The sequence below is a fragment of the Penicillium malachiteum genome (genome assembly GCF_028827825.1).
Source record: "Penicillium malachiteum strain IBT 17515 chromosome Unknown utg000003l:1.0-4950554.0:1.0-4952489.0, whole genome shotgun sequence".
Lineage (NCBI taxonomy): Eukaryota > Fungi > Ascomycota > Eurotiomycetes > Eurotiales > Aspergillaceae > Penicillium > Penicillium malachiteum.
The window spans coordinates 4,420,617-4,448,045 of NW_026643096.1; the positions used below are offsets into that span (position 1 = coordinate 4,420,617).

At 47.0% G+C, this 27,429-nt stretch overlaps 7 protein-coding genes across 7 annotated transcripts; 3 read left to right on the forward strand and 4 right to left on the reverse strand.

Annotated features, from left to right (window-relative positions):
* Positions 1-1,411: 1,411 nt before the first annotated feature.
* Positions 1,412-7,457, reverse strand: N7483_007948 (glycoside hydrolase family 18 protein; the record flags this gene model as incomplete). Its single annotated transcript, XM_057091385.1, has 11 exons — positions 1,412-1,656; positions 1,843-2,110; positions 2,259-2,425; positions 2,488-2,589; positions 2,878-5,578; positions 5,726-6,245; positions 6,307-6,331; positions 6,397-6,864; positions 6,919-7,310; positions 7,373-7,379; positions 7,442-7,457. 11 exons carry the CDS (start codon positions 7,455-7,457, stop codon positions 1,412-1,414), a joined length of 4,911 nt encoding a protein of 1,636 aa, XP_056946126.1.
* Positions 7,458-8,231: 774 nt separating this feature from the next.
* On the reverse strand, positions 8,232-8,927 carry N7483_007949 (uncharacterized protein; the record flags this gene model as incomplete). The annotated part of the gene is made up of 1 exon (XM_057091386.1): positions 8,232-8,927. One exon carries the CDS (start codon positions 8,925-8,927, stop codon positions 8,232-8,234), a length of 696 nt encoding a protein of 231 aa, XP_056946127.1.
* Positions 8,928-10,322: 1,395 nt separating this feature from the next.
* Positions 10,323-13,030, forward strand: N7483_007950 (uncharacterized protein; the record flags this gene model as incomplete). Its single annotated transcript, XM_057091387.1, has 9 exons — positions 10,323-11,203; positions 11,370-11,396; positions 11,467-11,526; positions 11,612-12,033; positions 12,097-12,228; positions 12,323-12,516; positions 12,594-12,627; positions 12,739-12,848; positions 12,944-13,030. 9 exons carry the CDS (start codon positions 10,323-10,325, stop codon positions 13,028-13,030), a joined length of 1,947 nt encoding a protein of 648 aa, XP_056946128.1.
* Positions 13,031-17,192: 4,162 nt separating this feature from the next.
* N7483_007951 (glycoside hydrolase family 16 protein) lies at positions 17,193-18,647 on the forward strand (the record flags this gene model as incomplete). The annotated part of the gene is made up of 4 exons (XM_057091388.1): positions 17,193-17,250; positions 17,327-17,742; positions 17,813-18,395; positions 18,595-18,647. 4 exons carry the CDS (start codon positions 17,193-17,195, stop codon positions 18,645-18,647), a joined length of 1,110 nt encoding a protein of 369 aa, XP_056946129.1.
* Positions 18,648-19,722: 1,075 nt separating this feature from the next.
* Positions 19,723-22,276, reverse strand: N7483_007952 (chitin synthase-domain-containing protein; the record flags this gene model as incomplete). Its single annotated transcript, XM_057091389.1, has 3 exons — positions 19,723-20,069; positions 20,125-21,392; positions 21,468-22,276. The coding sequence occupies 3 exons, from the start codon at positions 22,274-22,276 to the stop codon at positions 19,723-19,725; spliced, it is 2,424 nt and encodes an 807-aa protein (XP_056946130.1).
* Positions 22,277-24,097: 1,821 nt separating this feature from the next.
* On the forward strand, positions 24,098-25,474 carry N7483_007953 (nucleotide sugar dehydrogenase; the record flags this gene model as incomplete). The annotated part of the gene is made up of 1 exon (XM_057091390.1): positions 24,098-25,474. One exon carries the CDS (start codon positions 24,098-24,100, stop codon positions 25,472-25,474), a length of 1,377 nt encoding a protein of 458 aa, XP_056946131.1.
* Positions 25,475-25,803: 329 nt separating this feature from the next.
* On the reverse strand, positions 25,804-27,072 carry N7483_007954 (glycoside hydrolase family 18 protein; the record flags this gene model as incomplete). The annotated part of the gene is made up of 4 exons (XM_057091391.1): positions 25,804-26,474; positions 26,540-26,774; positions 26,831-26,855; positions 26,954-27,072. The coding sequence occupies 4 exons, from the start codon at positions 27,070-27,072 to the stop codon at positions 25,804-25,806; spliced, it is 1,050 nt and encodes a 349-aa protein (XP_056946132.1).
* Positions 27,073-27,429: the final 357 nt, after the last annotated feature.

The window sequence follows — 27,429 nt, forward strand, 5'->3', positions numbered from 1 at the left end:
ACCACCATATTTTTCTCCAGGATCGCTGTGCCCAATTGGAGGCTACCAATAAGAAACAGGCTAAAAAGAGAGCGACTATGCCTAAGTTTACTACCCAGAGAGGCATCTTTGGGGGTCTAGAGGGTGGTAAGGATGATGTGGTCTATAAGGATAAGGATGAAAGCAAAGATATATATTTGCCAGAGGTATCTACGAAAACGGTTGTCGAGCCTCCTTTACCTTCTATGCCTATAATTCGGCGGCAGGTGACATGTTCTGGGTGTGGGACGAAAGGGCATACATATACTCATTGCCCTACTCGCTTTAGATAGTAAAATATATGTTGTTTTTATTGTTTTAATAGTTGTTGAAAATTGGTGATTTTTGAAAAGTTGGTGGGGTCGCCCGACCGGTAGTGACGCCCGCCCGACCGTGGATCACGTTAGAACACATGATTACGAAGATCGTGGGGTATTAGTATTGTCAAATATTTTACAGTATCACACAGACGTACTCCGAGTCTATACAGTATGATCTCGGCGCGGTTGAAAATGGAAATTCAGAATTTTCCAAGAATGTCTGATTGTAAAAGATGGTAGCAGATGGGGAAAGTACTTTGGAATGCAGCGACTGGGGATTGTTATAAAAGCTGATAATCCCAGCCATGTGATTTTTCTACGGTGGCTGGGAACATTTGAATAGATTGCCCAAGTGTGGGGCGAACACGGCTTACTGTTGACCAGTACAGAGTGTGAAACAATACGTGTATTATTACATGCGATCTAACTTGTGAATTGCCCGTTCAAGTTAGCCTTGCCTTTCCAGTTTAGCACCCGAATACGATGTTCCGTGCTCCGTATCTATATTACCCCAGCATTAAAGCTCACACCTGCAGTAGTTAAGCCTAACAGAATAAGTAAGGTAATAGAGGTATGACTAGACCTATTAATAGCAAAGAATGAAGACTGCCAAGATTTACTGCACTTCCTTACATCAATCGATACACATAGATTCATTAAAGAACTATTGATCACACTAGCAGCACCAAGAGTTATCCCAGCCTCCCATGCTTAGGACTTACTTTTGAGAGAGAACGGACCGCTCCGAGTCCAAGGTACAAATTACAAGCAGAACTGCTAGGTAGTAATTTATGATATAAAACAGTCTCTGCATTCAAATGTACAAGTTTAAGTTCCAATGTTTGCCTGTGCTCTGCTCTGACTCCTAGTCGGAGCAGGTTGAGGTATCAATAGAAAGTCCAATAAAACATATAATTACGCCTGGATCATGATCTCACAATATCTGAATGGAGACTTTGAGTCCGAGTCGGATCTACGGGCAGTTAGCGAGGCTACCTATGCCCGAGTCCATCATGATGCCCTGCGTCAAACGTCAAATCAAGGCAATTCATCACATATACTATATTGATCCATCACAGTTTGCCGAGCATATCAACTAAAGGATGCGAAATCTCATCTTCATTCTCTAGATTGAGGGCTCCCATGGCCTCTGTTAGGTCATAATCATCGTCATCATCAAGCATGGTGATGTTCGTGATGACACGTCCGTAGAGAGAACCATGACCAAGAGAATCTTCGAAGTCAGCCTGGTCGCGGGTGGTGATAAGGGAGCCAAGGGTAACGAAGCAGCGTTTCAAGGCGGGATAAGAGACAATCCCTGCTCGACATATTAACATTAGCCAGTTGTATCTTGCCAATTTCCACAAGCTGCAAATCACTCGGCCTTCCTCTCAGCCCTGGGTAAAAGCAGTAAAGTACTCCGTAGATTTGGTACAAGGACAGAAACAGTAATTACAGAGTGAAGGAAGGGCTAGAAGTGACTAAACAAAGGATAATCACGTACCTGAAAATGCACCATTAGTCTTCACCCCATTATAACAATAGGCATTCCAGTTTGTAGTTTTTAGGGCGTAGACGTTAGGTTGGTCCCACAGGTTGATGGCGCAGACCACTAGGCTGGCGTCAGAAGAGGTTCCCCCGGAAGATGTGAATGTCCATGATCCAGTAGTGCCACCCCAGGCGCTCCAGTCGCTCGTGGAAGAAGGACTGGCAATGCCGTACGTAAAGCTACGTTTCTGGGACCAGCCACCGGTCTCATCGGTACCCCATCCCTGTAGCATTTCAAGGTCAGTCAGTCTGGGGCTGGATTTATGCTGGGGAAGTTGCAACGTAGGAGACGGGTGAAAGGAAAGGGGGGGATTTAGCTCATTTGAATAGGAAATGAAGACGATAAATCAATTGCGAGGGATGGTCACATACAGCGTCGGAGATACCTGATGCCTGAGGGATAGCATACGGGTAAGTGATGATCTCGTTCCAGGCAGTGGCCGTGTTCCAATCGTCATTGGTAGCCCATGATACCCATTCAGCGGTCGCGTCGGGGTCAATAGCGTATTGAACATTAGTCTTTATGTTACTTGCCAGCTCTGTCAAGAAAGAAGAGAAATCAGCTTTATCAGTTGAAACGAGGTAACATTTGATGACTTACTGTTGCATTGTGCCTGCATACCCTGCTGCCATGCTGGTGCGCACTCCAGGGCTGGGGCAATAGGAATATCGCCGTACCAGTTGCCCCCCTCCTCGGCACTCGCTGGGGGAAACTCATCGCAACTAGTGACGGCCAGCGACCCGCCATTTTTATTCTTGGCTGTTATGCCGAACTGTCAGTGGTCCGGCGCGTTACGCGTGTAGATATTGGACCACTGCGGCCATATACTCTAGCTCTCACTTGCACGTGGAGATCCTTCCCTCCTCACGCTTCCTTCAATACGTGTTTCTGGCCTTCTTCACTCGTAGACATCCAAATCCAAATCCTCCAACACGAACGTCTCCTGAAGGGCCGCATTTTGGACGGCACAGTAAGACCCGCCTTTTACACCAGTAGATGTCAGCTCGTAATACTGGCTGTCAGAGCATGTTTCTTCACGGTTACTCTCGGCAGCACCATCTGATGTGTCGTAAGTAAATGTAGCGCCCGGATTGAGGTTGAGGTTACGCCAGTTGAGGAAGGTCTGCATGTTCTCACAGATACCGGCAATATTCGTGCTCCCCTTGGTTCCAGTTACCTGGTCCGTACCAAACCACGCACAATTGATCAACAGGGAGGGGACTGTGGGTGTGCAAGCTGTATCATCGCTGTCTAAGTCTGAGCCTGTGCTACACGTGTCGTCCGGACAGGCCAGCACGCCGCCTGTGAAGCAGGCTGTGCCACCCATATTAGTGTCGCCGTCATCGTCCACACTAGAGCGCTTGTAGATCCATGGAAGATGCTCTGTCACATCTCGTGCATGAGTCCGTTTGAAGATATTCGGTTGTGATTTGCGCTTCTCGACCATTTGGTGCCAGTCCTGGCCCGGTAGGCCGTCTAGGTCACGATTGGTGGTAACGTTAGTGGACATGATGCCGCTCCCGCCGTACAGTTCATAATCCTTGGCTGTCGTATAGAGGTATGTGGTAGCCATGTTCCAGGCATAGTTGAGAATGTTGGCCTGGCCACCAAAGCCGACGTTATACAGAAGGTAGGCACCGTAGTTATACGAGGCTGACGCTGAAGCGCCCGTCGTGTCGGCTGACACGGATGCTGCAGCCGAAGCCATGAATCGTAGTGTGTTGTTGACGAAGCCTGACACTGTCGCCGATGCTAAACTCATTGACGATAGGAAGCTGTTCCCACCGATGGTAATGCCGATGCTAGCCTCGGGCGTTACTTTAAAGTCAAGTTGCGCGCTGGCCTGCACCGATGCCTCAAAAGTGGGCTTGAGACCCGTCGCTAGTGGCTCAGGCTTGTCGCTGTCGCCCAATTTGTCATAGACATCGCTGTCGCTGTCTTGCGGATAGTACATCTCAGAGACGCCAAATGTGTAGGATGCGCCCACCGTCATATGGCCGTTTAATGTCACCGTGCCGACAATCTGGCCGTAGATGTCAAATGTTGGGCCAACCACAGCAATACCTTTAATTGCTAATCCTGGGTATGTGAGGGTGGATATTAGCTGCTGGCGTTCTGAGTTATAGGTCAGGGTGGCTGAGCCTGTTACTGATACGCCGATGTATAACGATGGTTGCATTCCCAAGTAGGCGTATGTATCGGTAACAGCAGGTGGGACAATGGTTCCACTGAAGTAGTAGGCGTAGCTGGCGGCCATATCGAGCTTGGTGTCGAGATAGATATTCATCTCTGCATTGGCCTTAGAGCAACCAATTGATTGGCTATATAGCAGAAGGTTGGATTCAAGGTCCATGGGTAAATCACCTTGTCCGGTCTTAGTGATTGTTGTTACCTTTTTAAGCCAGGCTGTGAGAGCCCCAAACCACCGCTTAGTGAGAAGGACATCGTGTTCGTGTAGGGCAACTGTGCTTGGAGCAAAAGACCGTGTTGCCCGTTGGTGAAAGTCCTCAGAGCTCCTTTCAGTGAAGGCAGGGTTTTTCTTGGCGATATCAACATGGCGGCGCCAGTCACGGTATGGTATATGTCTACGGCTCTCGCCGCCAAATGCCGTACGCTTCTTGATCTTTCTAGCAGCTGAATCATCGATGGACTGCCAGTAGTCCTCTAGATTGGCAAAGTCAACTCTCATATTAACGGGCTGCTTCGCCGTATCCTGAATGTCCTGGAAGTTATAGTCGATCACCAGGGCGTATACAGTATTCGAGTTCTCCTGGGTCTCACGCTTGCGGAGATGATAGGAGGGTAGCGCCGCCTCTGTGTTGGCGACAGGAGTCATGGATACAACACGTGCCCAGGGGCCCTCGCCGATGTGGCTAGGCAGCCGGATGATGGTATCAGCGGCACCCTTGTGGAAGATCCGGTTGCACCTGTCTGAGCCTGTGGCGTACTGACAGTAAACGTATAGAGTCTCCGAGGTGTTGTCAAAATTAGAGGATATGACGGTGGCATTACGTGTGACCAGCGAACGTTTGGCCAAACGCTTGACCTTCTCGGTCGTGCTGCTATCATCGGTCTGTACCACAGTATATGTGTCGCCAAAGGTGCTGTCAATAGAGCCTGACGGGCCATCCAGCATAACGAAGCCATAGGGGTCCGACCCGTAATCAGTCGAGCTAGTGCCACCATCACTGTCGTCAGAGTAAGCCCAGTCAACATCAGAGCCCTCGCTTATATAGGCATCCTCCCATAGATCATCAGGGTCGACCGGCCAGTCTTCGCCATCGTCGTCAGCGGAAGTTGCAGGATTGCAGCAGTATCTGAATCGATCGCTTGTACCTGCCGGAATAGGATAGGCGTCGCAGTTGATGCTTTCCAGGCTACCAGCGGTACCAACTTCTGGATCATCAGGGTCTAAAGCAGATGTGTACTCCACCTTACCGGAGGGGCATTGCTCCGGTATACACATAGACTTTGGATCATATATATATTCGTTGTCAGAGAAAGTCCACGAGCAGTTTGTCGGAACACTGATGTTCGGACAGCAGTACGCTTGTGCATACAGTAGCTCATACTTGGTTGGGTCAGAACTGCCCATTTTTGTGGAGCACAACGCACCGCTATCGTCGTCATGACGCTCTGTCATGTATGTAAAACCAGACGGACAAGTTGGAGCTTGTTGTTGATCATCGTACTGGCAGTCAGTTCAATAACATAAATCAATAACACCTGTGCTGTCACAGCACAATGAGCGCTCCTTATTGACACCACAGCTTATGTCGCCATCAGCGTCATTATAGGTGTCGGTGTTCAACGAGTACGAAGTGTTGCTATTGCAGACCCCAGTCCCGCAATCTGTCCACTCGCAACCTGTGGGCATGTACTTGGTTGGGCAGCAAATGTGACGATACCAATCTTTGGCACATGTCCCATTGATCTCATAACCAGGGGCCTGGACAGGCGCATGTGCCGTCGTAACAGACGTATATCCACTTGGACAGACCTGGCCTGTGCCTTGCTCTTTGCTTGAGCCATCGGTGCAGAACTGAGTCACCATGCAATTTTGACCAGTATAAGCGCCATACTGATCCACAAGTGTCACCTTCTCAGCGCTCGTAAGATTGCCACCGCTGCTGAGAAGACCTGTAGTGACCGCATCGTCACCAAGGAGTTCAGCCAATGCGGTGTAAGTTGACGTGTCCAAATCAAGAGACCAAATCATCAGACCAGAGATACAGTGACCATTCAAATAGTTCAGCTTGGCTTGCCACGACTCAGCAGTATCATAAGAGACCCATTGGTCTCCACTGTATACCGTGTAGACCGTGGTTGAATCTGCGTCATAGTAGGTCATAGATGTCCTAAAAAAGAAGAAAAAAATCATCAATATGGTAATATATAATAAAGGAGATGTGGTCTTACCCGGTCTGATTTATGCCTAGTAGCTCTGTGAACCTAGAGTTAGTCTTATCTCGGAACCAACTTGAAAATGATTTTGAGTAATAGCCGTACCTGGATACATAAGAATACCAGCAGTCTGTGAGCATTGGCCAGCAGAGCCTGTTGTGTCGAATTCGCAGCCAATCTCGTAGCAGTCTTCCGTCTCCATGGTATAGGTGCGGCCATAGAAGGCCATTCCCATGACCACGTTGGAAGGGTCGATATTGTTGCGCCACAAAAGATCGAATCCCTCTTCGATCTCAGTCAGATTAGTAAGTCCATACATGTAAGGCCCAATGTATGCGCTTTCGGCATTCCAGGCACCGTTCATATCATAGCTCATGACATTGAACCACGATACGTACTTCTCCATAGACACAATGTCGAAATTTTGCATATACCAGTATGAGCAGGGCAATGTGACAGTAAGGTCAAAGTCGTATTCAATAAATGCCTCCTGCATCTCCTTAACGAGCGAGACGTAGTTCTCCTTGTCTGCCGGCACGCCAGATCTATCTGAGGCCACCGGATATTCCCAATCTGAACATGGTCAGCAAGATCGCTTTCATCACCACTTGGATCTGGAATGCTCACCAATGTCAATGCCATCAAGTCCATATTTTACCAGATAGCTCACGACGCTGTCAATAAATGTCTTACGGTTGGCTGAGGTCGAGGCCATGTCGGAGAAGTATGTAGCTGTGGAACCGTCGTTGAAGTCCCACCCGCCAACAGAGATACTGACACGTAGTCCCATATGCGAGTCCTTTAGTGAGGCAATCTCAGCTATCTGGGAGCCATAGCTGCTATCGTCGATCTCCCACTTATCAGTAAACTGGATAAAGGCAATATTGATGTGTGTGAGGGCGCCCGCGGGAATATCTGCAGGCTCCATGATATCGCAAGGCCTTTCCAGGGTGCTGAGCGAGTAGTAGCCAATTCTCCGGAGATTTGAGACATCGGTACTTGCGGTACATGAGGGCTCGCTGTTTATTATTAGCATATTTATAACCTCTTTCGAGGGATTTGGAGATCGGTGGGAACTTACGTGACGGCTGTACAACCAGAAGTACAGTTGTTCTCACAGAAATCTGATGTGGTGCCGCAAAAGCCGTACTGGCTGCAGCAGACATTTAGAGGGCAGTCTGTCACATTTCCATAAGGTCCACACTGGGCTGTGGCATTACAGTTACTAATGCAGCCATCACCACACCAGTCGGGGCCAAATCCGCAGCTAAAAAGATTACCCGAGAGACTTCAGCATTGCATGAAACATAGATATGGATGGGAAAGGAAATGATAGCTTCTTACGTCCCGTATTGACTGCAACAACCCTCCTCGCACGGTTCTGTTAGCGAAAAACTCGTGCTTGTTTGGCCGACCACCACCCAGGCCAGCAGGCAGGCTGCCAGCCAGGTGGTCATTACTGGTCGCCACATTGTGGCGGTATATATTGATCAATCAAATGAGTGTATAGAAAAAAATGTATAAAAACGAGTGTATAGAAGCTGAAGTAAGTAAGAGAGTGACTGGCATGGAATAGTATAGATGAAAGTGAAAGAGGGTGAGATGAGAAGAGAGAATTGAAGCGATTCAAGTTATTTTGAGTTAAAGAGACAGAAGTCTTAAACAGAGATCCAACCGGTGGGCAAGTTATTATGCCCTCGCCGGTCGAGGGCCCATCGTCCCAGATTGTCAAAAACTCCGGTGACCTCTTGTTACAGCAAGAAGTTGGTGGCGCTCGGCCCTTAATTCCCCTGCAGTACCTGCATTGTAGCGCATCCATAGTGACATTGCACTAACTTGTTTAGGGAATGGTGGTTGATTAGCGTTGGAACGTGGTAATTCAGTCCTGGCCTTGGAGGACACGGATGTACCGGCATGAGCTCTTTGCGGACGCTACTTGCTTATAGTTTCTGTTCTTCGGAGATTACATTCACACTTGCACCCTCCTTCGAGTTCTCGGGCTCAAACTCGCGCCATCGCTTAGCAAGTTCGTGGGGCTCATAGTCCTCCCCGTAGTGACCGGCCATCCACCATCCATGCATGAAATCCTGGCCTGAGTCTATCATGGTGGCGGCATTGCTCAGGTCATCAGCACCTTCCACTCGGTAGTAGCGTATAACTCGGCCATGATCGTCGAAATAAACTAGTAGTATATCCCCCTCATAATATGCTTCCTTGTCGTAGATAAACACGTTGCCCCATCTGGCCGCTTTATGAGTTATTTCTACGGAGTATTCGAAATTGTCTGTAAAAAGCCCAGGGGCCTCTTTGAGAGCTTCTTGTTTCTGTTCCTCGCGAAAGTCAAAAAACCATGCTGTGTGCTCAAGGATCTGTGGGAGGCGGGTCAGAATCTCATGTAGAGACTGAAAGCCGTTGTTCGACCCAGCGTCGTAAAGCGTAGCATCATCAAAATGGGGCTGAAAATCTAGATCAAACTCAGCCTCATCGAGAAGCTCTGCAAAGGAATCATCTGAGCCTTCGCCATAGAAAGTGCGTATAAGACGTGTGGTGCCGGTATCCCGCCGGTCCGAGGGTTTCCGGACACGCGCGAGGAGATCCTTCTCGGCCTCTGTAATATCATCCTTCTCTTTGTACATGATCTCTAATCTTTCCACATAGGGCTTTCACTAGTATTAGATATCGCTCATTAAGCAAGTGCAAATCAGAGTGGTTCGACTAACCAGACGGCCAAGCGAGCCAATCTCTAGCCACTTGCTGAATATAGCCGAGCGTTGGGTTTCATCCAAGATATTAGGGTCATCCTTCCATTTTTCCTAGCAGCAGTTATATTAGTATATTGCTGGCACTCCAATTTTAAAGGTTTCATGTGATTACCAGTAGATACAGATCCGCGGCGTGGATTAGCACCTTCTGCTGACCATGGGCCCGTTTAAGTCTGTACTCGCTCGACATCGTGAGAGAGATTATTTGACGAGACGAAGGGATATGCAATCTCAGCTCATTTCCGGGGCGGGGTCCACAGGAAAGATCAACAAATGTTAACCAGGACAAGGTCTAATAAAGGGTCAGAAGGGTCAAGATAAGAAGCGGAGCCAGATGTCGGATCAGGCCGGAGTTCGTATACTCCGGACTCCGTACTGACCGCCCCGTACAGGTACTATAACAACCTTAGAACTTGAATCTCTGTGGAAAATTCATTATCCATTTTCTTCTTTCATTCCAACTGGAATATATATGATTAATGAATTGGGTCTATATCATGTGTTTCTTACTGTACTTTGTTCAGGTGGTGCCCCAGTGACGCCCTGAGTATGGCTCTATGGTTGAGTACCGGCACCTGGATGTAAGGTTCATACGTCGGTACTATATCAAATTGGACCCACTCATGGAAAATCAAGCAAATCCAAGCAATATAATCTCCGGCTGTCCCTTAAGTCCCTGAAGCCCCTCATGTGCGAGGGTCCGAGGGTCCACATGTGCAAACTTGTAATAGTGAGCGCTAACGACCCTATCTCGGGTCCTTCAGCACCCTTGTTGATCTAATTTCCTGCTCCACTCGCTGAAGGTCTCTTCCTAATTTCGCTTACTCGACCCAGAACCATATTATCGCTGTAAAGGGAAAAAAAAAGACCAACCTATAGTATGCGATATTCTACCTAGTAGTGCCAAACATGTACTCTCGGAACACGCCACATGCTCGGGGCTAGAATTAAGCGAAGGCTTGGATACAACATGGGGGCTGTTACAATCTTGGAAATATTTTTGGTACTAGGCCATGTAAGGTCATCTGGTCCGATAGGCTACTAGCGAGCAGGTCTATGTGCGCATCTATACATCTCCTGCGGTAGGTCTGTGCGGTGTCTGAGTCGTGCACTATCTAGCTCTAGGACTATCGTAACAATCAAGTAATTAATTGCATACTAGAACATTGGGAGCATATTTCTAAACCTGGTGTTTGTTCAATCCCTACGGCTTTGACTCTGTGTCGCTTTACTTTCATTTAATCCAAGTCACTCTTTTCCCCCATCACGATGCCAACATCGTGGCGGCATTTTCATGCCAGAGTTCTTACGATCCTCACTTTGATCGTCCTCACTCCTTTCGGTCAAGCATATCAATTGTTTGATGCGGCCCCGAGCGGTCTTCCAACTGCCTGTGGAACTGCATTAGCCGCGAATATCTCGTGTGATCAGCTATTCTCTGCATCATACATTGCTGGAGGCGGGTATGTCAGCGCAGCTGCTCTCGATGGTGTGTGCTCGACCAACTGCACAAGCTCGCTGCTGTCCTTCCAGGCTGATGTAGACGATGCCTGTGGAAATACAACTTATAAATTCCCTGGAAATATCTCACAGACGGCACAGGCCATCGTCAATCCCCTCGTCTGGGCATTGGATACCGCCTGTATCACGAGTGGCTCTATATACTGCTTGCCAGCTGTGGTAATGGGAAATGTCTCGGATTGCTCAACATGCATGTATATGTATGAGGCAGCCATGCTGGACTCATCATACGGCCAAGTGCGCTATAGTCCGGACACATACTCGTCACTGCTATCCTCTTGTGGAGCAGTTGGCTCCAGTTACCCTTATACAGACACAGCCGTCGCTACCGTGCTTCCTTCGCCGGTAGCGACGGCGACGGCCTCGGCTGTGGCCACGGCTACATGCTCTAGCTATTACACCGTCGAGTCTGGTGACACGTGTCAGTCCATTGCTACGGCCAACTCTATATCCACGGCTAACTTCGTCATCGACAACAACTTGAGCACACTTAACTGCTCCGTTCAGGTAGGTCAACAGGTATGCCTGGGCGCTGTGTGCGCCTTATATAAGGTCCAGGCAAACGACACCTGCTCATCTATCCTGCAAAATCAAACCTTCTATCAAGTCCAGGTGACTTCGTGGAATCCGTCAGTAACCATGCTTTTCCTCCAAAATTCCCCTATAGACTGAACTCACACCATTTCTCATATTCATCTGAATGAGTGAAGAACCACTTATGATAGTGGCATAGCTAATAGTAGTACTCTTATCACCATTTAGCACTCTCTGGACAGACTGTGACAACTTAGGCAGTATGGTAGGAGACTACATTTGCATTTCGTGAGTCTAATCCCTCCTCTGCCCTCTTCGATTGCTGGCTCCGGTGTCCATTTGACTAATATATAATCAGCCCCCCAGGAACGTCAAGTTGGGTTGTCCCAAGCACAAACATCACAACAAGCTGGGATGTGTAAGTTCATGGTTTCCCTCACTCTGAGATCCATTTGCTTCCTAAATCGTCTATTGATTGAAATTATCTGATACTGCGCCTACAGAACTTGGGTCATTCCTCCCACGGCCTTCACGACGCTGCCTGCCCAGCCGACAACATTCCCCGTATTCAACACATCGGACATTGCATGGCCTGTAACCACAATTGTCCCAACAGTCCAGAACATGACTTTGAACTCATCAGCTGTTGCACTGTACTTTGAATTGACCGAATACTGCCCCATCACTGAAGACGATACTTCTAATGGCTGGACGATATGGGATCTCCCAACAGCTTGCGAGGACCTCCTGGAAGAATATTGTAATCCATCGGCAAACGCCACCATTCCCACGTCGACTGTTCTGCCGGCATCATGCTCTCCAGCCTACTGGATTTCCTCCGACTATATTACATCCGGTACAACAGTCACCAGCTCTTCCACTTCCGTCTCGAGGGCTCCAGAACAGACGGGAATCGCAGCTAATTGTAAGTTGCTCTTTCCCACCAGGGATTTTTGAGGGCTTTCATTATCAGTACTAACGAATTTAGGTGATGCGTACTATGTCGTTAAGAGTAATGATACCTGCGCCGGAATCGTAGCCGAGTTCGGTAACTTTACTCTCAGCGAATTCTACAGCTGGAATCCGGCAGTTGGATCGAGCTGTACATACCTTGACGTTGGTTAGTGCACCCCTCACCTTGTCTTGTATCTCGCTCTCTTCCCTCTACCCTCTTCTCTTCAATACTTTGAACACATACTGACCCACTACTACAGGTGATGCTGTTTGTATCGGCACGATAAGTAGTACCAATACCTCGTCGTCCTCGGTGACTGTAACGGCAACCTCGACAACAGCTTCAGGAACCGAGGAACCAAGTACTGACCCTAGCTGCACTACATTCCATAAAGTAGTCTCCGGGGATACCTGCGTCGGCATCGAAGAGGAATACAACATTACTGCTGCTGAGGTAGGCAGACGCAAATTGAGATTTCTTATCACAAATTATTGCTATTAGACTGTATGGCTTACTGACCATGTTACTAGTTCCTGGCATGGAATCCAACTGTCGGGTCGACGTGTGAGTCCCTTTGGCTAGGCTACCTGGTCTGCGTCGACGCTCCCTACACTGTAACCTCGTCTGTGACACCAATTGCAACTTCGACAGTGACAGCGTCATCAACATCGACAGCCGTGGAAGTGGAGCCCAGCACCGTCGCTGACTGCACAGAGTATCATCTTGTCGTCAATGGAGACGACTGCGCTTCTATCGAAGCCCAGTACGATATAACAGCAGCAGAGGTTTGTAGCCCCTTTCCAGATGTCTTTTTTCCATTCCTCCCATATTCCTCCCATTAGGTGAAGATATAACGCGAATTAAGACTGATTTGGAATAGTTCAATGAGTGGAACCCATACGTCGGGACAGACTGTGCATCTTTATGGCTTGGCTATGATGTTTGCGTTGATGCACCTTCGAGCTAGTCAATGAGGCGTCAAGAGTAGCCGTTTTTAATCAATTAAATAGGGCACTAGGTACTATGTATGGTGGATGATATGGGTTATTTGAGAACGCTTCCAAGGTTCAAATTCAAGTTCAAATTTCAGCTTCAAGTTCTTCGGGCATGAAACTCGTATGACTTTATCAGTCGGCACCTATAGCACCTTGAACTATAGCACCCTGAACTAGATGTAACAATTACTAGTACCTAGATAGTCCGAGTCGTCAGAACTTGAACTTTGAAATTCCAACATTTGTTCAATCGAATTTAAGGTACTAAAAAAGGACCCGAAGGACCCATGGACGGCCATATATGTTAGTAGGTATCTACATACTAGTGTAGGTACTGATATCAACTAGTAGTAATTATCTAGGTGTGAATATACCCTTCAATATTTGAATGCCCCTCCTCCCGGTTTTGAATTAAGATAGAGGGGAAATAAAGGGAAGAAGGAAGATAAAGAGAACAAGGGATAGCGACCACTTACCTAGGGGGAAGCTAGGCTATTTATGTCTTTGAAGAGAAATACCTTAGAGAAGGGGATAATATTATAGATCTATAGGGAGGAAGATAGAAATAGATATATAAGACCCAATCAACTATATCGTCCTAGAACGGGCGCTAGCCAGGCAGTCAGGCAGTAAGGATACATATACATGAAGATACAATATCTGATCATATGAGGACAAGAGATAAGAGATACCATTCCAGAGGAAAGGGAACCGTTCCAGACAAAAGGGAAAACCTTTCGGACGGAAAGGGGAGACTGGATATGTAAGGACCCTCATTTCCTAGCATGTATTTAGTTCTCCGTGATTATTCACCATTGTTAGTTGTATTCTACAGTTTACCAATCAGATTGAATCTTGCTTCTACTATTGCTAGACTTGCCAACCAGTTGACAAGGCCTCGTTCCATATCCGACTTCACAGCCAACACCGATCTCTAGGGAGTCTCTATTCAGACGGACTTGGGTAGTTAGCCGACTAGGGAGCCCCTAACTCACAGTGCAGTTCTATAGTCTAAAGGACCTGACTATCGACCAAAGTATCTGAGAATTACTTACAGAGAAGTATCGCCCACTTACTAACTACACGTCGTTGTCGCGTAACATTAGGCTCCTCTTTCGCTAAGTTTGTATTGGCTGCTTTGTTATAGGACAGCCTCCACCTATAATTTATTAGGGCTAGTAATAAAAATATAAATTTTGCTAGGACTGCTTACAATACCCAGTTCAATATAGTATTTTCGTAATTCTAGAGCGTAGCCGGTGCTAGCTCCTTATAGCAAATAGTATTTTCTTCTTGTTCCCGCTCGTTCTAATAGTCAAGGGTAAACCTATAAGCGTTTCCCTCGGCGAGCTTTTTCTATATATTTTCTGGGAGCATCGTCTTTCAGCTGAGAGACAAAGACAAATAAAAAGTGGCAGGCCTTAATGAGCGCCCCTGGACTGCTATTTATCTAAAATGCGAGTACTGCGGTGGGTCTCTCACCCCGTTCTCACCCCGTTCTTACCTCTGTCACCCCCAGTCTCTAAAATTCTCACCCATGTCACCCTCACTCACCCTAATACAAAACACGGTGCTGTTTTAAGGTCGAGGGCTTCTTGAGAATTCACCGCGTTTAGTATGTGGCTTAAGTACGGCTGAGCGGACGGGAAGCCCTGTTCTCCACACCCTGTGGTCGTATGTACCAAACTGAACAGGAAAAGGAAATATATAGTAAATAGGGAAGGTTCATCCACTTACTGCGAACCATAGAATGAAGAGATACAGCCTTATCACTGGGGGTAGTGGACCCCAGGTGAAGAAAGAGACCACAGGGCAGCTGGAGAAGAGAAATAGGCCTGACATTCCGCTATCTTCCACCATCACGCCTGGGCGGTGGTGGAAGACATTACCTACTACTAGTAGATTTTTTAAATGTTCGATTCAATATTCTGCCGCAGCTGGGTCATAATACTATTTATGTATTTGCCTAGTAGCGCACTGGCACTCAAACTTGAAGGGTTACGGTTTATTTTCCAATTTCACATCCCTACGTCGAGGCTTTTTTTGTTTTGGGCGTTTTTGGGGTTAAGCCTGAGTCCCCTTTCCATCATGGATACTCCGTTGAAATAGCCAACCGCTAGGTGTTCTTGACTAGGTGTTACAATGGAAATGACTTTGAACTTACTAGTCCACTAATACCTTTGATCATGGGGGAATTTCGGAGTTCTTCATACTACAGATATCGCACTAAGCGCTGTAGATAGCGGAACGGAATAGATACAAGTACCTTGACTTTCCTCCTCCTTGTGGTTCTTTGACATCTTAGACCCGTCGGCCCTCTGGAAGGGCTTTGTAGTCTTCGCCTTCTTCTTGCGCTCCTTGGTAGTCTTCTCATCAAAACAAACTCCTTCATTGTACATATGTGTTGTGGGGAAAAGAACGATGTCTACATATGCGATGGACCATGTATAGGAAGCGTGAAGAAGGGAAGGAGTTCTACTAGGCACGAGAGAGAGAGAGCTATCTACACAGGGCTGTTGGTCTGATCTATAGAGACCACATGACCTAACAGTATGAAGCGCGTTATCCATATCTATCCCTAGCTTCTGTTACGCTTAGAGAAGTTTAATTTCCATTATAACCACATTATGCTTTACAGAAGATACTATTCCAGCTTGTGTGAGTGAGTACTCTTGATTGCCAAAACGCAAAATAGTGGACATAGTCTTGTTATGCATCTCATGAACACGCCTTGCGCCAGTCAATGCTTCAACAGCTTTCTCAGAATCTCCAAACAGACTATGCTGCTTCTTCACTTTTGCCAGTATTAATTCTAGGCCGGTTGCCTCCTCCCGAGGTCATCGCCAGATAAGTCGGATGACTCACATAGCTGGCAATGGACTTTGTTTGACTTTTTACCAAAATGGCAATTTGCGCAATCCTCAAAGTGTGAGCACAGGGATAACTCGACACAAAATGGGGACGGTCCCTGGCCAGCCTGAGTCGGGTCATGGTTCGCGGAAGCTGCCTTGAGATTTGGTACGCCATTAGGCAGTAGCGGGGCTGGCGCTTTCTTGACTCTGGGAGCTCTTGAAGTCGCTGGGGTCTTCTTCTGGGTCAAGTGAAGCTCCTAATACCAGCCACCATACCTGAATATTCTTCACCTCCAGGGCTGAATGTTTATCTCCCTGGCAGAAGGAGCATTTTCCAATTTAATTAACGAAGATATAAACTCTATTTTAAAGCCCAGATTTGTCAAATTCGGGTTCTCTTTATTTGCCAGTGGGCCCATTCGTATGTCGCACATTGGTCCTGTTCCCTATTTCTTACTGATTGAATTTACGTGCTATGCAGATATAAGTCCAAAGATGCCTCCAGAAAGAGACGAGAAAGTATTTTTCACGATGTGAACTTCGCCATGAAGGAAAACGCGAAGAAGCGCAACAATTCGGAACGCGCTCGGATCATGGAGGAATTGACTTGGGTAGGTTTTTCAACGTGTCTAGTCACCGAGACTTACCTTGAAGAGAGCCACGATGCGGGACAGAGTTAGACCTTTCTAATTGACATGACACTGCCACCACATGTGCAGTAATAGGATAAGCATCTAGGCTTAAGCCAGTATGCAGTAGAAATGGAGATGGTTCTCATCTGCCGTAATCCCCGGATTTTCGCACGTGCAGGGCGCATCATGCCCCGCTGAATTATTTGATGTCAAATCAGATTTCGAATTTTATTCAGTTTCGCCAAGATAATGGGCAAAAACCGCAAGAAACCAGGAAATCATTTCCCCAGTCGCCTAAGATGCATCTAATAATTAGTGTAAGCTTGGGCCTCGGGGCTTGGCGGCTCTGCCGCCACTGGAGTTCGGCTATGCGCTCGTATTTGAGACTAGCTGTGAGACTAACTTGGCAAAGAGGCGTAAATAAACTAGTTCCCCATACTGTCGGCTTAGCCGGTGGCAAGGCTAGGCGATGGCCGTTATTTGGATCACGCAGGCGAAATTTATCAAGTGACACCATTGCCGAAACCCATGCAGTCCACGTTTGGATGTTATAAAGTGTCTCATGGATCTCAGCGCAATTAAAAAAAGTGTAGAAAAACAGAAAAAAAGTATAAACTCTAAAAAGTCGCAATATTCGTTGAATCTTTGGGATGGGAAATATTCGTACTATTATCTCAAGAACTCTGCTGTTGGGGCTGATACGGCCAGGTATGTTATAAGATCATTCTCCCCTTCAGGACTCGCCTCTATGCAATTATCTTTTAAACTAACCGTCCCCTAACAGTGGTTTCGGATTGTGAATGTGGTTATTCCGTGAATTCCACCTCGTCCGCCCGACATGAAGTTTTTACCGACCTGATTGAATCAGACTTCCTCTTCATTCAAAACATCTCTCTCGATACTGATTGGTCAATCCAAAGATATTGGACATCTTATGATCCAAGCTCCGGCTATTACGGAACAAACTACACTGCTGCCAATGTAGTCTCCAACCCTCTCAGAAATGCTACCCTGAGTTCCACCGAAAGTGAACTGGGCGGTGATGCTGGCTTACAACTATATGTTCGCGGGGACATCCAATCCAATGGACTCGTTCCTTGCGGGCAGGTCAAAACTGTTCGAGATGATATTCAATATGGCTCGTTCCGCACATCAATGAAATTGACTCCAGTCAATGGAACCTGCAGTGCCTTTTTCTCCGTAAGTAGCTTTGCATCCATATAAGTAACTTCCAGATTCCCAGCTCTTCCATTTTTCTAACATAGTGCAGTATTATAATGATACGCAAGAGATTGACATGGAGCTTCTTTCTCGTCAATACGGACAATATACTCTTAACTCGACAACCCCATTCTCCCCACTCAACCTGGTCTTTCACTCGATTCAGTCCATTATCGATGGATATCAGCTCCCAAATACATCTACCTACGGTCGTCCAGTTCTCGCTGTCGACCTGACAAGCGATTATCACGAATACCGCTTTGACTGGACGCCCGATCGGGTCTCCTTTTACTTCGATGGTAATTGGCTCTGGGATCTCATAACAGATGTCCCATCCTGGAACACTGCTGTCCTCTTCAGTCACTGGAGTAACGGGGCATCCGGGTGGACTCAGGGTCCACCAGAGGAAGACGCTATAATGACAATCAGCTATTTCAAGGCATATTTCAACAGCAGCGACTCTCAGCGTACTTCGGATTATAATAATCGGTGCAAGGAACCCTCTGCGCCGAATGCTATCTGTGTTATTCCTAATGACCCGGGGAATAACACGTCGTCTTACTTCTTTTCGCAGCACACAAATATGACCTCAAATCAAACTGTTTACACTGGGGAGACAAGCGGTACGGGTAGTACGTCGAAAAAAGTGGTTGGATTGTCATTCTGGATTGCCCTACTCGGGGCTTTCTTATTAATTGGAAATTAATTCGGGTTGGATTTAGATTTCGTTAATAATATCCCATTTTGCTACCTAATGTCTTCGCCTGTGTCAGATTAGGTCTTTGAGAATTCAAAATTTTCAAATATTGTCATACTAGTTCTTTCATGCAGGAAAACCTGAAGCCATCCATGCAGTGCCGGTGATCCCGTCAATCCCTTCCTGATGAGGTATAACTTCCTCAAGCTAGTGTCAAAGTTTTCTGAACTTATTTCTGTATCCGAGAGCGAGCTGGAACTGTAGAGACTAGTAAATCATAGTGTAAAGGGGATTTGGTGAAACAATTAGAGAAAAGGTTTTCATTGTGCAGAGGATAAAACATCCCCCACAACTAACATGATTTTACGGCGTTATCGAAAACTGATCAGCATTCGAACATCGAATTCAAGTAAAGAGTTTTATCAACTTGAATAAAGAGTTCGCAAGCTCGAGTGCCCCAATTTTGAGGACAGTGCTCAGCTGCATGGGAGCATTAGTGGCGGTGTGGCCCCCAATGTGACAATTAGTGCATCAATCTGAACAGTGTCTCGCCACATTATCATCACAGTTGAGGGAGCTAGCCAGCTGTCACTGGTGGCCTAGTCGAACTTAGAAGGTGGCTAGGCCCTAATTACCTACTTTAAGATAGTCCAGTGGTAGGCGCATGCACCCAGTCGCTTAAAATAACTATACAGAATGCCCACGTGGAGAAATCGAACTCAGGCAATGAGCATTGAACCGTGATGAAGAACGACTATCCTCAGGGCTGGGCACCTGGCTGGTATTTTTAAGTTCTTTCAGGTTCTAATGGGAAGACTTTCCAGAAACACAACTAGTATGAATCATGATGTGCACAGGTAACGCCATATTACTATTTGAAAATTCGCTCTCGATGCCCAGGTGCCAAGGTGATATCTGCGACATCTGTAGAGTTAAGCGGTAATTTCACGCGATGCTTTAGAATAAGGAAACATTTTTGCAACACATTTATTTTGAGTTATTGAGACACCAGGAAGACGAATAGCATGACTAGAGTTCATGGTGTGGGTGTTTTCAAAGAATAGGAATTGATTAAATTCTATATACTAGTAGTATCGTATGTCTCTAGTCTAGAATGAGGAAATCATCCAACTCAAACCCCGCGGAAAGGGGCCTCATGAAAAAGAATCATAATAAATCACACAACATACACAAATATAGCAAAGAAGGGGCCAAGAAAGACAGGGCACTCTGGCAGTTTCAACAAACCCCACAAGTTATTTTCAGGATCGCACAGAGAGAGCCTCTTGTCGTTGAGGGAGTGCGGTAGGCTCGGATGGTGTCTCTTCGAGAGCATATGTCGGTGTCGTAGTGAGAGCTTTTGCCGATTCTTCGCTCTCGGTAACTACCTTTCTGGTCTTTCCCCATCCAAAGGAATCCATGTACCAGCAGGCATATAGAAGCACAGAGATGTTTAAAAATGGACCACAAAACATGTACATTAAGCATCCAAGCCAGAACTGAATCCGATCGAGCCACTTATTGCATAGCCAAAGGGGAATGCAAAAGTAGTAGGTGACGGGAATAAGCATCACCGAGACGAAGGCCATCAGGATACCGACCGGGACAGCTAGATTCAAATTAATTCATATATTCATGATCAAGGCATACAGAGAATAACTTACTAGTAGCAGCCATGATAAAACTAGCCACACTCGCGAAGATAAAAAGGTTCAGAAACCAAGTGAAAACGTTTACCGCGGCCAAGATCCGCTCAAACCATTGCACGCCGGGGGCAGATACGAGTAGCAGATCATTGGATGTAGCACCTAAAGTCCAACGACGACGCTGGGACAGAAATACCGACCAAGACCGAGGAACATCTGTATATGCCTTTGCTTTCAGTGCTTGGCGAGTTTGAACCTTGGGTCTTGCGGACAGCATGTGACAAACATGGTTGCGGTCTTCACTAGCTGTAGCACGAATCTGAGTGAGCATGCCATCGGTCAAAGTTGGGCAGTACCCGAATTTCTCAATCAAAACCTCCGGGCCACAAGTCTCTTCGCAGATCTTCAGCAGTTGACAACAGCCAGGCAGGCAAGACACCTTGTGTGTGGCGACTGATTGGTGAAGACGACGCAATCCCTGGGCAATAGTGTACTCGGCAGATTGATATAAGCGCCATGGGTTGAAGTTGCCGTCTTTCCAATCAACCGCGACGTAGCCGCAGACTCCGACGACATGGTCGAACCGGGATTGCAAGAGGAGCTCAGCAATGCAGTCATCGTCAAACACAGTGTCCGCATCCATTCCAATCAGATGATCCACATGCTCGATACCTGCCTCATGAATGAAAGAGGCCATATGGGCAAAGAAAACTGATGTGAAGACAGTCTCCGGTCGCTCAAAGCGAATGTTGTAGTTAAACAAAAACGAACGAATCACAATGAGACTGTCACGCTTGCCCTGATTCTGTTGTTTGATGATACAAAAATACGGCATGCCTTGGTATGTTCCCTTTTGTACTTCGATATCCATAAATTGCTGATCCCATGCAAGATATGCGGCCGGAATGCGGATGCGATAGTCCTTCTTCACCAGGATATCCTCGAAGAGGTAATCCGCAGTTGTCTTTTCCATGTCGGGACCACGAACCTTCCCGTCACAGATGATCATGACGGCACGCGGGTGCTGGTCGATATTGTTCTGCGAAATGAGAGAATTCAAAGACTTCAACATTTCCTCTTTTGTTTCATTGTAGCAGGGAATAACCAGTACGAGCGACTCTGGCTTCTCGGGCATGGTTTGGTTTTCTGGGAATATCCGACGGCGAATCAAGTTGAAGATGATGGAGACAATCATAACGATGTTCAAAGCGACTGTGGCCGTGATGAAAGGCAGGAGAATATAGTAGTAGCTTCCCCACCACCATGTGCTGAAGATGCAAAGTCCACTACGGAAAGAAAACAACCAGTTAGTAAAGAGGTTCATCTGCTTCTGTATCTGAGGGAAGGGGATCTAGAATTACTTCAAGCTAATGATTGCAGCTTGCATGAGGTGCTTTTGTAAGACGATAGTACGTCTTCCTCTCTTTAGGTTCTTGGGCGAGTGCTCAGGTCGTGGCTTTGGTGTAGCAGTGGTGACACAGTCCATCCATTCCTCCAAGGCAGGTCCGAGACCATCCTGTGCGGCAAAGTGTGTCGGGGATGATTTGTACCCCGTAGTTGAGGCCTGAACAGCTTGGGGTACTAAGACTTGATCAACCTCATCATCCGACAGTTCATTCCGGGAAGAGGGCCTTGGCAGATTTTGACCCGAATATGGCTTTGGTACAACAATCTTGCGAGGCTGCGTCATCTGAGGGATGAAGAATGAAGTAGCTCTGTCTTCCGGTGAAGAGAAGTCGAAGTCATGGCCATCTGCCCCACGGCAAGTGGCCATTACTGGTGCAATAGCAGCTCTTTGGGGGAACACAAAGCCATGCTTTCCGTCACCATTGTCTCGACTCGAAGCCAAAGAATCCGAGCGCGAGTCAGCACTGCTCTCTGGCCCAGGACTCGGGATGCTGTATGAAGCATCGCTACGAGGATTTTCACTTGGGGAGGAGGAACGAGTGTTGATATCTGATCCGGCAGAAGACTCAGTGCCGGATGAGGCACGATATTTATGAAGGATATTCCCAAAGAATGATGTTGGTTGAAGGGAAATATCCGCGGTACTGTGGCAATTCACTGGAGGCTGGAATGTCTTTGCAGGAATTGTGATGGACTGAGATTCAATGTCCATTTCTTCCATAGACACTACATTATCCGGGTTCCCGGGCTGAATAGTGTACATGGTTGCTCGAAGTCAGGTGTATATAACGAATGAAAAATGTGTGAATGAACACTCCAGACAGGGTTATGTACGAGATAGAATATTTCAAAGCCACAGGGGCAGCGCAGCGAATTCAAATAGCCATGGCTTGGTATAACCATAAAGTGCAAATTCGAGCACCTTAGCGAGGCGCTTTCACCTTGGGATAGAATGGCCGATGCCAGCGGCAAAAATTGAGGCGAAATCCGAGAATGAGTTGTTCGCAATACGAGGTCGATGCCCGCTCTACGCCAATTAGTTTAGCTGGATAGATTCAGATCTCGGAAGTTTATTTTTATTTTAGTCTTAATTATCTTTTTCTCATTTTCGTTTATTTAACTCTATTTTTTTCCCCTGCAGTTCATAGACTCGTTCGTCGGTAAAACTAACTTATGTGCCACACGCCCCCGGGCGGGAACTTAAAGTGATCCCCTGCGGCTGGGCCCCCCCGCACTATTAGGAGGATCCCACTCAATGCCACGAGTTTCTCAGTTCGTAAAATTTGAATTGCCAAGAGCATTACACCATTTAAGCGAAAATAAGGAAATTATACCCTCGCTTTGTCTTGTTCTATGCACATCAAAAATATGTAATAGCTGAGTGATTCAAAAAAGCAATTTGCAATTCAACAAGCAGATGTGCTCAGGTCATGGATGATATTTCACCTGGGTACGGACAGAGTACTGTAATACTGTACCTAGGTATTTTAATCACTGGTACGATACCTGGAGAAACGCCACAGACCCCCTGGATTCTGCGTCTTTTGTATGTGTGGCGGCAGGTACGACCTAGTCTGAGTTACCTTGTCCTTTTACACCACGATTTTTGAACTTGAACTAGGTAGAATGTCTCTCCCCATAGATATAATGACGCTTGAAATAATGATTGATCCTGATGAAAAAGGAAAGTGATCCATATCCGTGTAAGTACTACTAGGACATATATCGTGATAGATGTCTCCGTCTGCAGAGCTACCGTAAGACCGTCACGGTCAACATCATGACATCTGGATTCAATTGAACATTCAATGATAACCAGATGACAGGAAACGATGATTCTCACCTTGTAAGGCTGACATCAGGCTGCCGCTGGTGGCTCAAAGACGCCATTGTAATGAACTACAGCCACATTGAAACGATTTTAATCAAGTGTAGGAAAGTCAAAGAATACTTGATTAATGTGACACGATTGCTTAAGCTAGCAGTAGGGCTCCCATAGTTATGCTGCAAATTCATAAACTGTGCTAGTGTCCCTCCAAGGTTCAGACTATCTCTGTTTACATGTAGCGGAAATGGCAATTTAGGTCTTCCAAGGCTGGATTGTGGGCTTGGTTGCGTGAGGTAGAACACATGTGCAAATTCCTGGGCTTGAGTTGAGAGTCTAGAGCCCTGGGAGATCTAGGTGAGCATGCACTATTCCACTAGCGGATTTGGCCGGAAACTATCAATATTGGAAGAAAACATGATGAGTCTTTTGCCTTGGGATCGAGGCTTTCGGTGCCACCGAGCGCCACGACCATGATATACGAACCCGGAGCCGAATTCCTTTGCCTTAGTCTGTCCAAAAACCTTGTTCTTGGTAGGGTATTCGTCTCGACCAGAGGACAACTTCAGCTGAGACTCAATCATTGAGGAAAAACTGGCGAGGAGGAGTCTGGAGAAACACTGGAGAGCGATACTGAATACGTTGTGCTAGTTTATAAATATAAGAGAAACAGTCTCTATGTAAGATCAATAAAAATTTGCATATTATTCATTCTTGGGCTTTGAGAATTTGAAGCCAAAATAATCTATACATACAATCATGACTGGTGCTTTTGTATCTTCCCTTCCATCACCTGATGGGTCTGTTGATGAAAACTCAGCCGGCTTCTTCAAGGCCCAACCCACATCCAACAATGGCATCGATACACCTCCACATGAGTCAAAGCTGGAAGAAGATCATGATCGCCTGTGTCAATTCCCTAGTGTGGATATTTCCCCATCACAACCTTCTGAGTCCGTTGTGGCTGTGATTGGAGTGGGTTACGTGGGCTATCAACTTGTTCAGGCCTTTGCCAAAGTTTACCATGTTGAAGCCTACGATGTGGATCAGAAACGTCTTGACTTGCTAAAAGAGACGGAGACAAATCCAAACATCTACTACACCAGCAACCCCAGCGATATTTCCAAGGCAACCCATTTCCTCATCTCCGTTCCTACTCGTCTGCATAATAACAACACCGTTGACACCCAGCATCTCGAGAGTGCCATCTCTCTTGTCGCTCAATATGCAAGGATGGGATCGACTGTTATCATTGAAAGCTCAGTAGCAGTCGGCATGACCCGCCAACTCGTCAAGGAGGTCATGCTAGCCAAGGGCCTGAAGGCGGGCATGTCTCCCGAGCGTGTCGATCCCGGTCGCGTCAGCCCTGCGTTTGAAGCAATTCCAAAGATCATCTCCGGTCTCGACGATATCACTCCTGGATCACTTGCTAGCATCCACACCTTATACCAGGAAATCTTCGAGCACCTAGTCCATGTATCCTCCCCCGAGGTTGCCGAGATGACAAAACTGTACGAGAATTGCCAGCGTATGGTCTGTATTGCCCATGCAAACGAGATGGCCGACGCGTGTCATGAAATTGGAATCAACGCCCTCGAGGTCTCGGCCGCGGCGGCCTCCAAGCCGTTCGGTTATCAGCCATATTCCCCTGGCCTCGGTGTTGGTGGTCACTGCATCCCGGTGAACCCATATTACCTCCTCATGAACTCCGAGTTCCCTCTACTCCAAGCGGCAACGGAGAGAATGGCTGATCGGCCCGCACGATTGGGAGACCGAGTGATGAGAAAATACATCCGGCAGTGTAAGCCGACCAAGGAACGCAACTATCGGACACGGATCTTGGTGGTGGGAGTGGGTTTTAAGCGCGGACAGTCGGTGCTGAGCAACTCGCCGGCTCTGGCTCTGGTGCGTCACTTGCTTTCGGAGTGGGAGGCGTACGTTGCGTTTGCGGATCCCTTGGTATCGGCGGAGACAGTCCCTTTCGTACCCCGGATGGATGAGAAGACTCAGTGGAACAAGAACAGCTTGGAACATTTTGATATCATCATGGTCGCTGTGAACCAGGTGGGATTGGACCTGACTGTGCTGGATGAGCTTGAAGGTGTGATGATTGAGAACTTTGCCACTCTTTGTTAGAATATGTCATGATTGTTTTCATGTGTTTTCATGTTTGGATGATTTATGGCTTGATTGACTCGTTAAAATTATACTAGTACTGCGGTAATGAAATTTCAACTCAATATACTGGAAACTTGAACAGTCATCACCTGGGGACTGTTTGACGAAAAATATTCTGCTAAGTATTGAAAAGAAACTCGAAATCAGATGGACCAGGAGCCTAGATAGATGGGAAACACGTTGAGCAAACTCCATTCATGAGACGGAAATACTATGTTATGAGACTTTGCAACCTTGAATCCTTGGAAGGTACTTCGTACAGATTACAGATCGGCAAATTCAAGCCTTCACACACGGCTGAGCACATCATAACCCGCACTTACCAGACTCCTGGGCCCGGCATCATCAGCAACGCCTGTCCAGTAGAAAAGGCCCCCAAGGTTGTTGGCCCGGACATATTCGGCCTTCATCTGCACGGTGCTTGGAAGATCGTAACTGAGAAAACCCCCTTCACCACCAACGGAGCCCGCCGCACCCAACTTCGGATCCGAAAATTCTTTCGCTTCAGACAATGGCAAGTCTCGATACTCGAAAGTGCCCCCTTCTCCAGAATGACCTGTAAACCGCTGACCCACGCCATCGACCCCCAAAAACGAGCGTGCATAGACGGGCACACCGAAAACTAGTTTCCTACTCTTGACGCCTCTCGCTAGGAAATATTTTACCGCGTCGTGGCCAGATCGCTTGGCAAAGTCATTGAAGGGGCGTGTCGGCGCATACAGTTGGGACTGGTGACCAGACAGCCCAGTCCATGGGCCCGCAAAATCATAACACATCAGATTTACAAAATCCACGTGTTCGGCTGCTTTTGCCACATCTATATGCTTCAGGCACCATTCCCCGACGGGGAGAGCAGTTGTGAGCAGATATTGTGGAGCTGGGAGGCTCCTGCGTAGCTCTTCCAATAACAGGACATAGTTGCGCCCATCTGCAGGGTCTGAGGGGTGTTCCCAATCCACTAGCGATTCGTCGGTAAGAAAATTTCAACTTCCAGGTTTTCTTTTTTTTCGTCAGATTACTCACCATCCACGCCATTTAGCTTGTATTGATCGACAAACTGCCGCATGTTTTGGGCTAGTCGTCGACGAGATTGTCTCTCGCTCGCCAAGGCCTTGAATGGCTGACTTCCACTAGATCCTCCAATGGAGACGATTAATTTCAGGTGAGGGAACTGCTGATCTCTAAGCGCACGAAATGCGTGCAGACAACCGGTTGTCTCATTTGTTGGATACTGCAGGTCCGCTTTCTCATCAAGGTGCTACACTCGAACCTGTTAAATCAATTCACCTTTCGTAAGTTTGAACGATTACTCACGTAGATGCTACCATCACTTCGGACTCTGTTGAATGGAATACGCTGGTCAAAAATGTTCCTGGGGATCGCGGCTCCACAAGCAGAAAAGGTCTTCCAGGAAAGTACAGAACAAGGAAATCATACCTCAAAAACGCGTAGAAGACATGGGTTGTCTTGGCAAGATTCATCGACGATGGATTCTGTCCTCGGTAGATTCGCCAACTAGGAAAATAGGATCCATTGACATAGTTTAAATCCTCCATTTTAGTGGCTCCCGTAGAAGGCGCTTGCGAAAGGAATTTTGAGTCCGATACAGTGAGTCAGTCTATTTTAGGGGTTCGCGCACTTCAATTTATGGGGCGGAATTCATCTATGGAGATATTTCTGGTCCAGGGGAAGATTGTGTGGGGAAGTGTGCAAAATAGCTGCCGGTGGCAAAACAAGGACGATTCAAATGTTAATTTGGTGTCATGGGCCGACGCCTGCGGATCGCCTTTTGAGGCTAGTTTTCTGGACTTGCGCTTGGCAGGCCAAGGTCAAAGCACATGAACTAAGCTCTGTGCTGGTGACTGAGACTTGGTCGGCCTTAAAAGACAAATTTTACATTGTAAAAAGTGGAT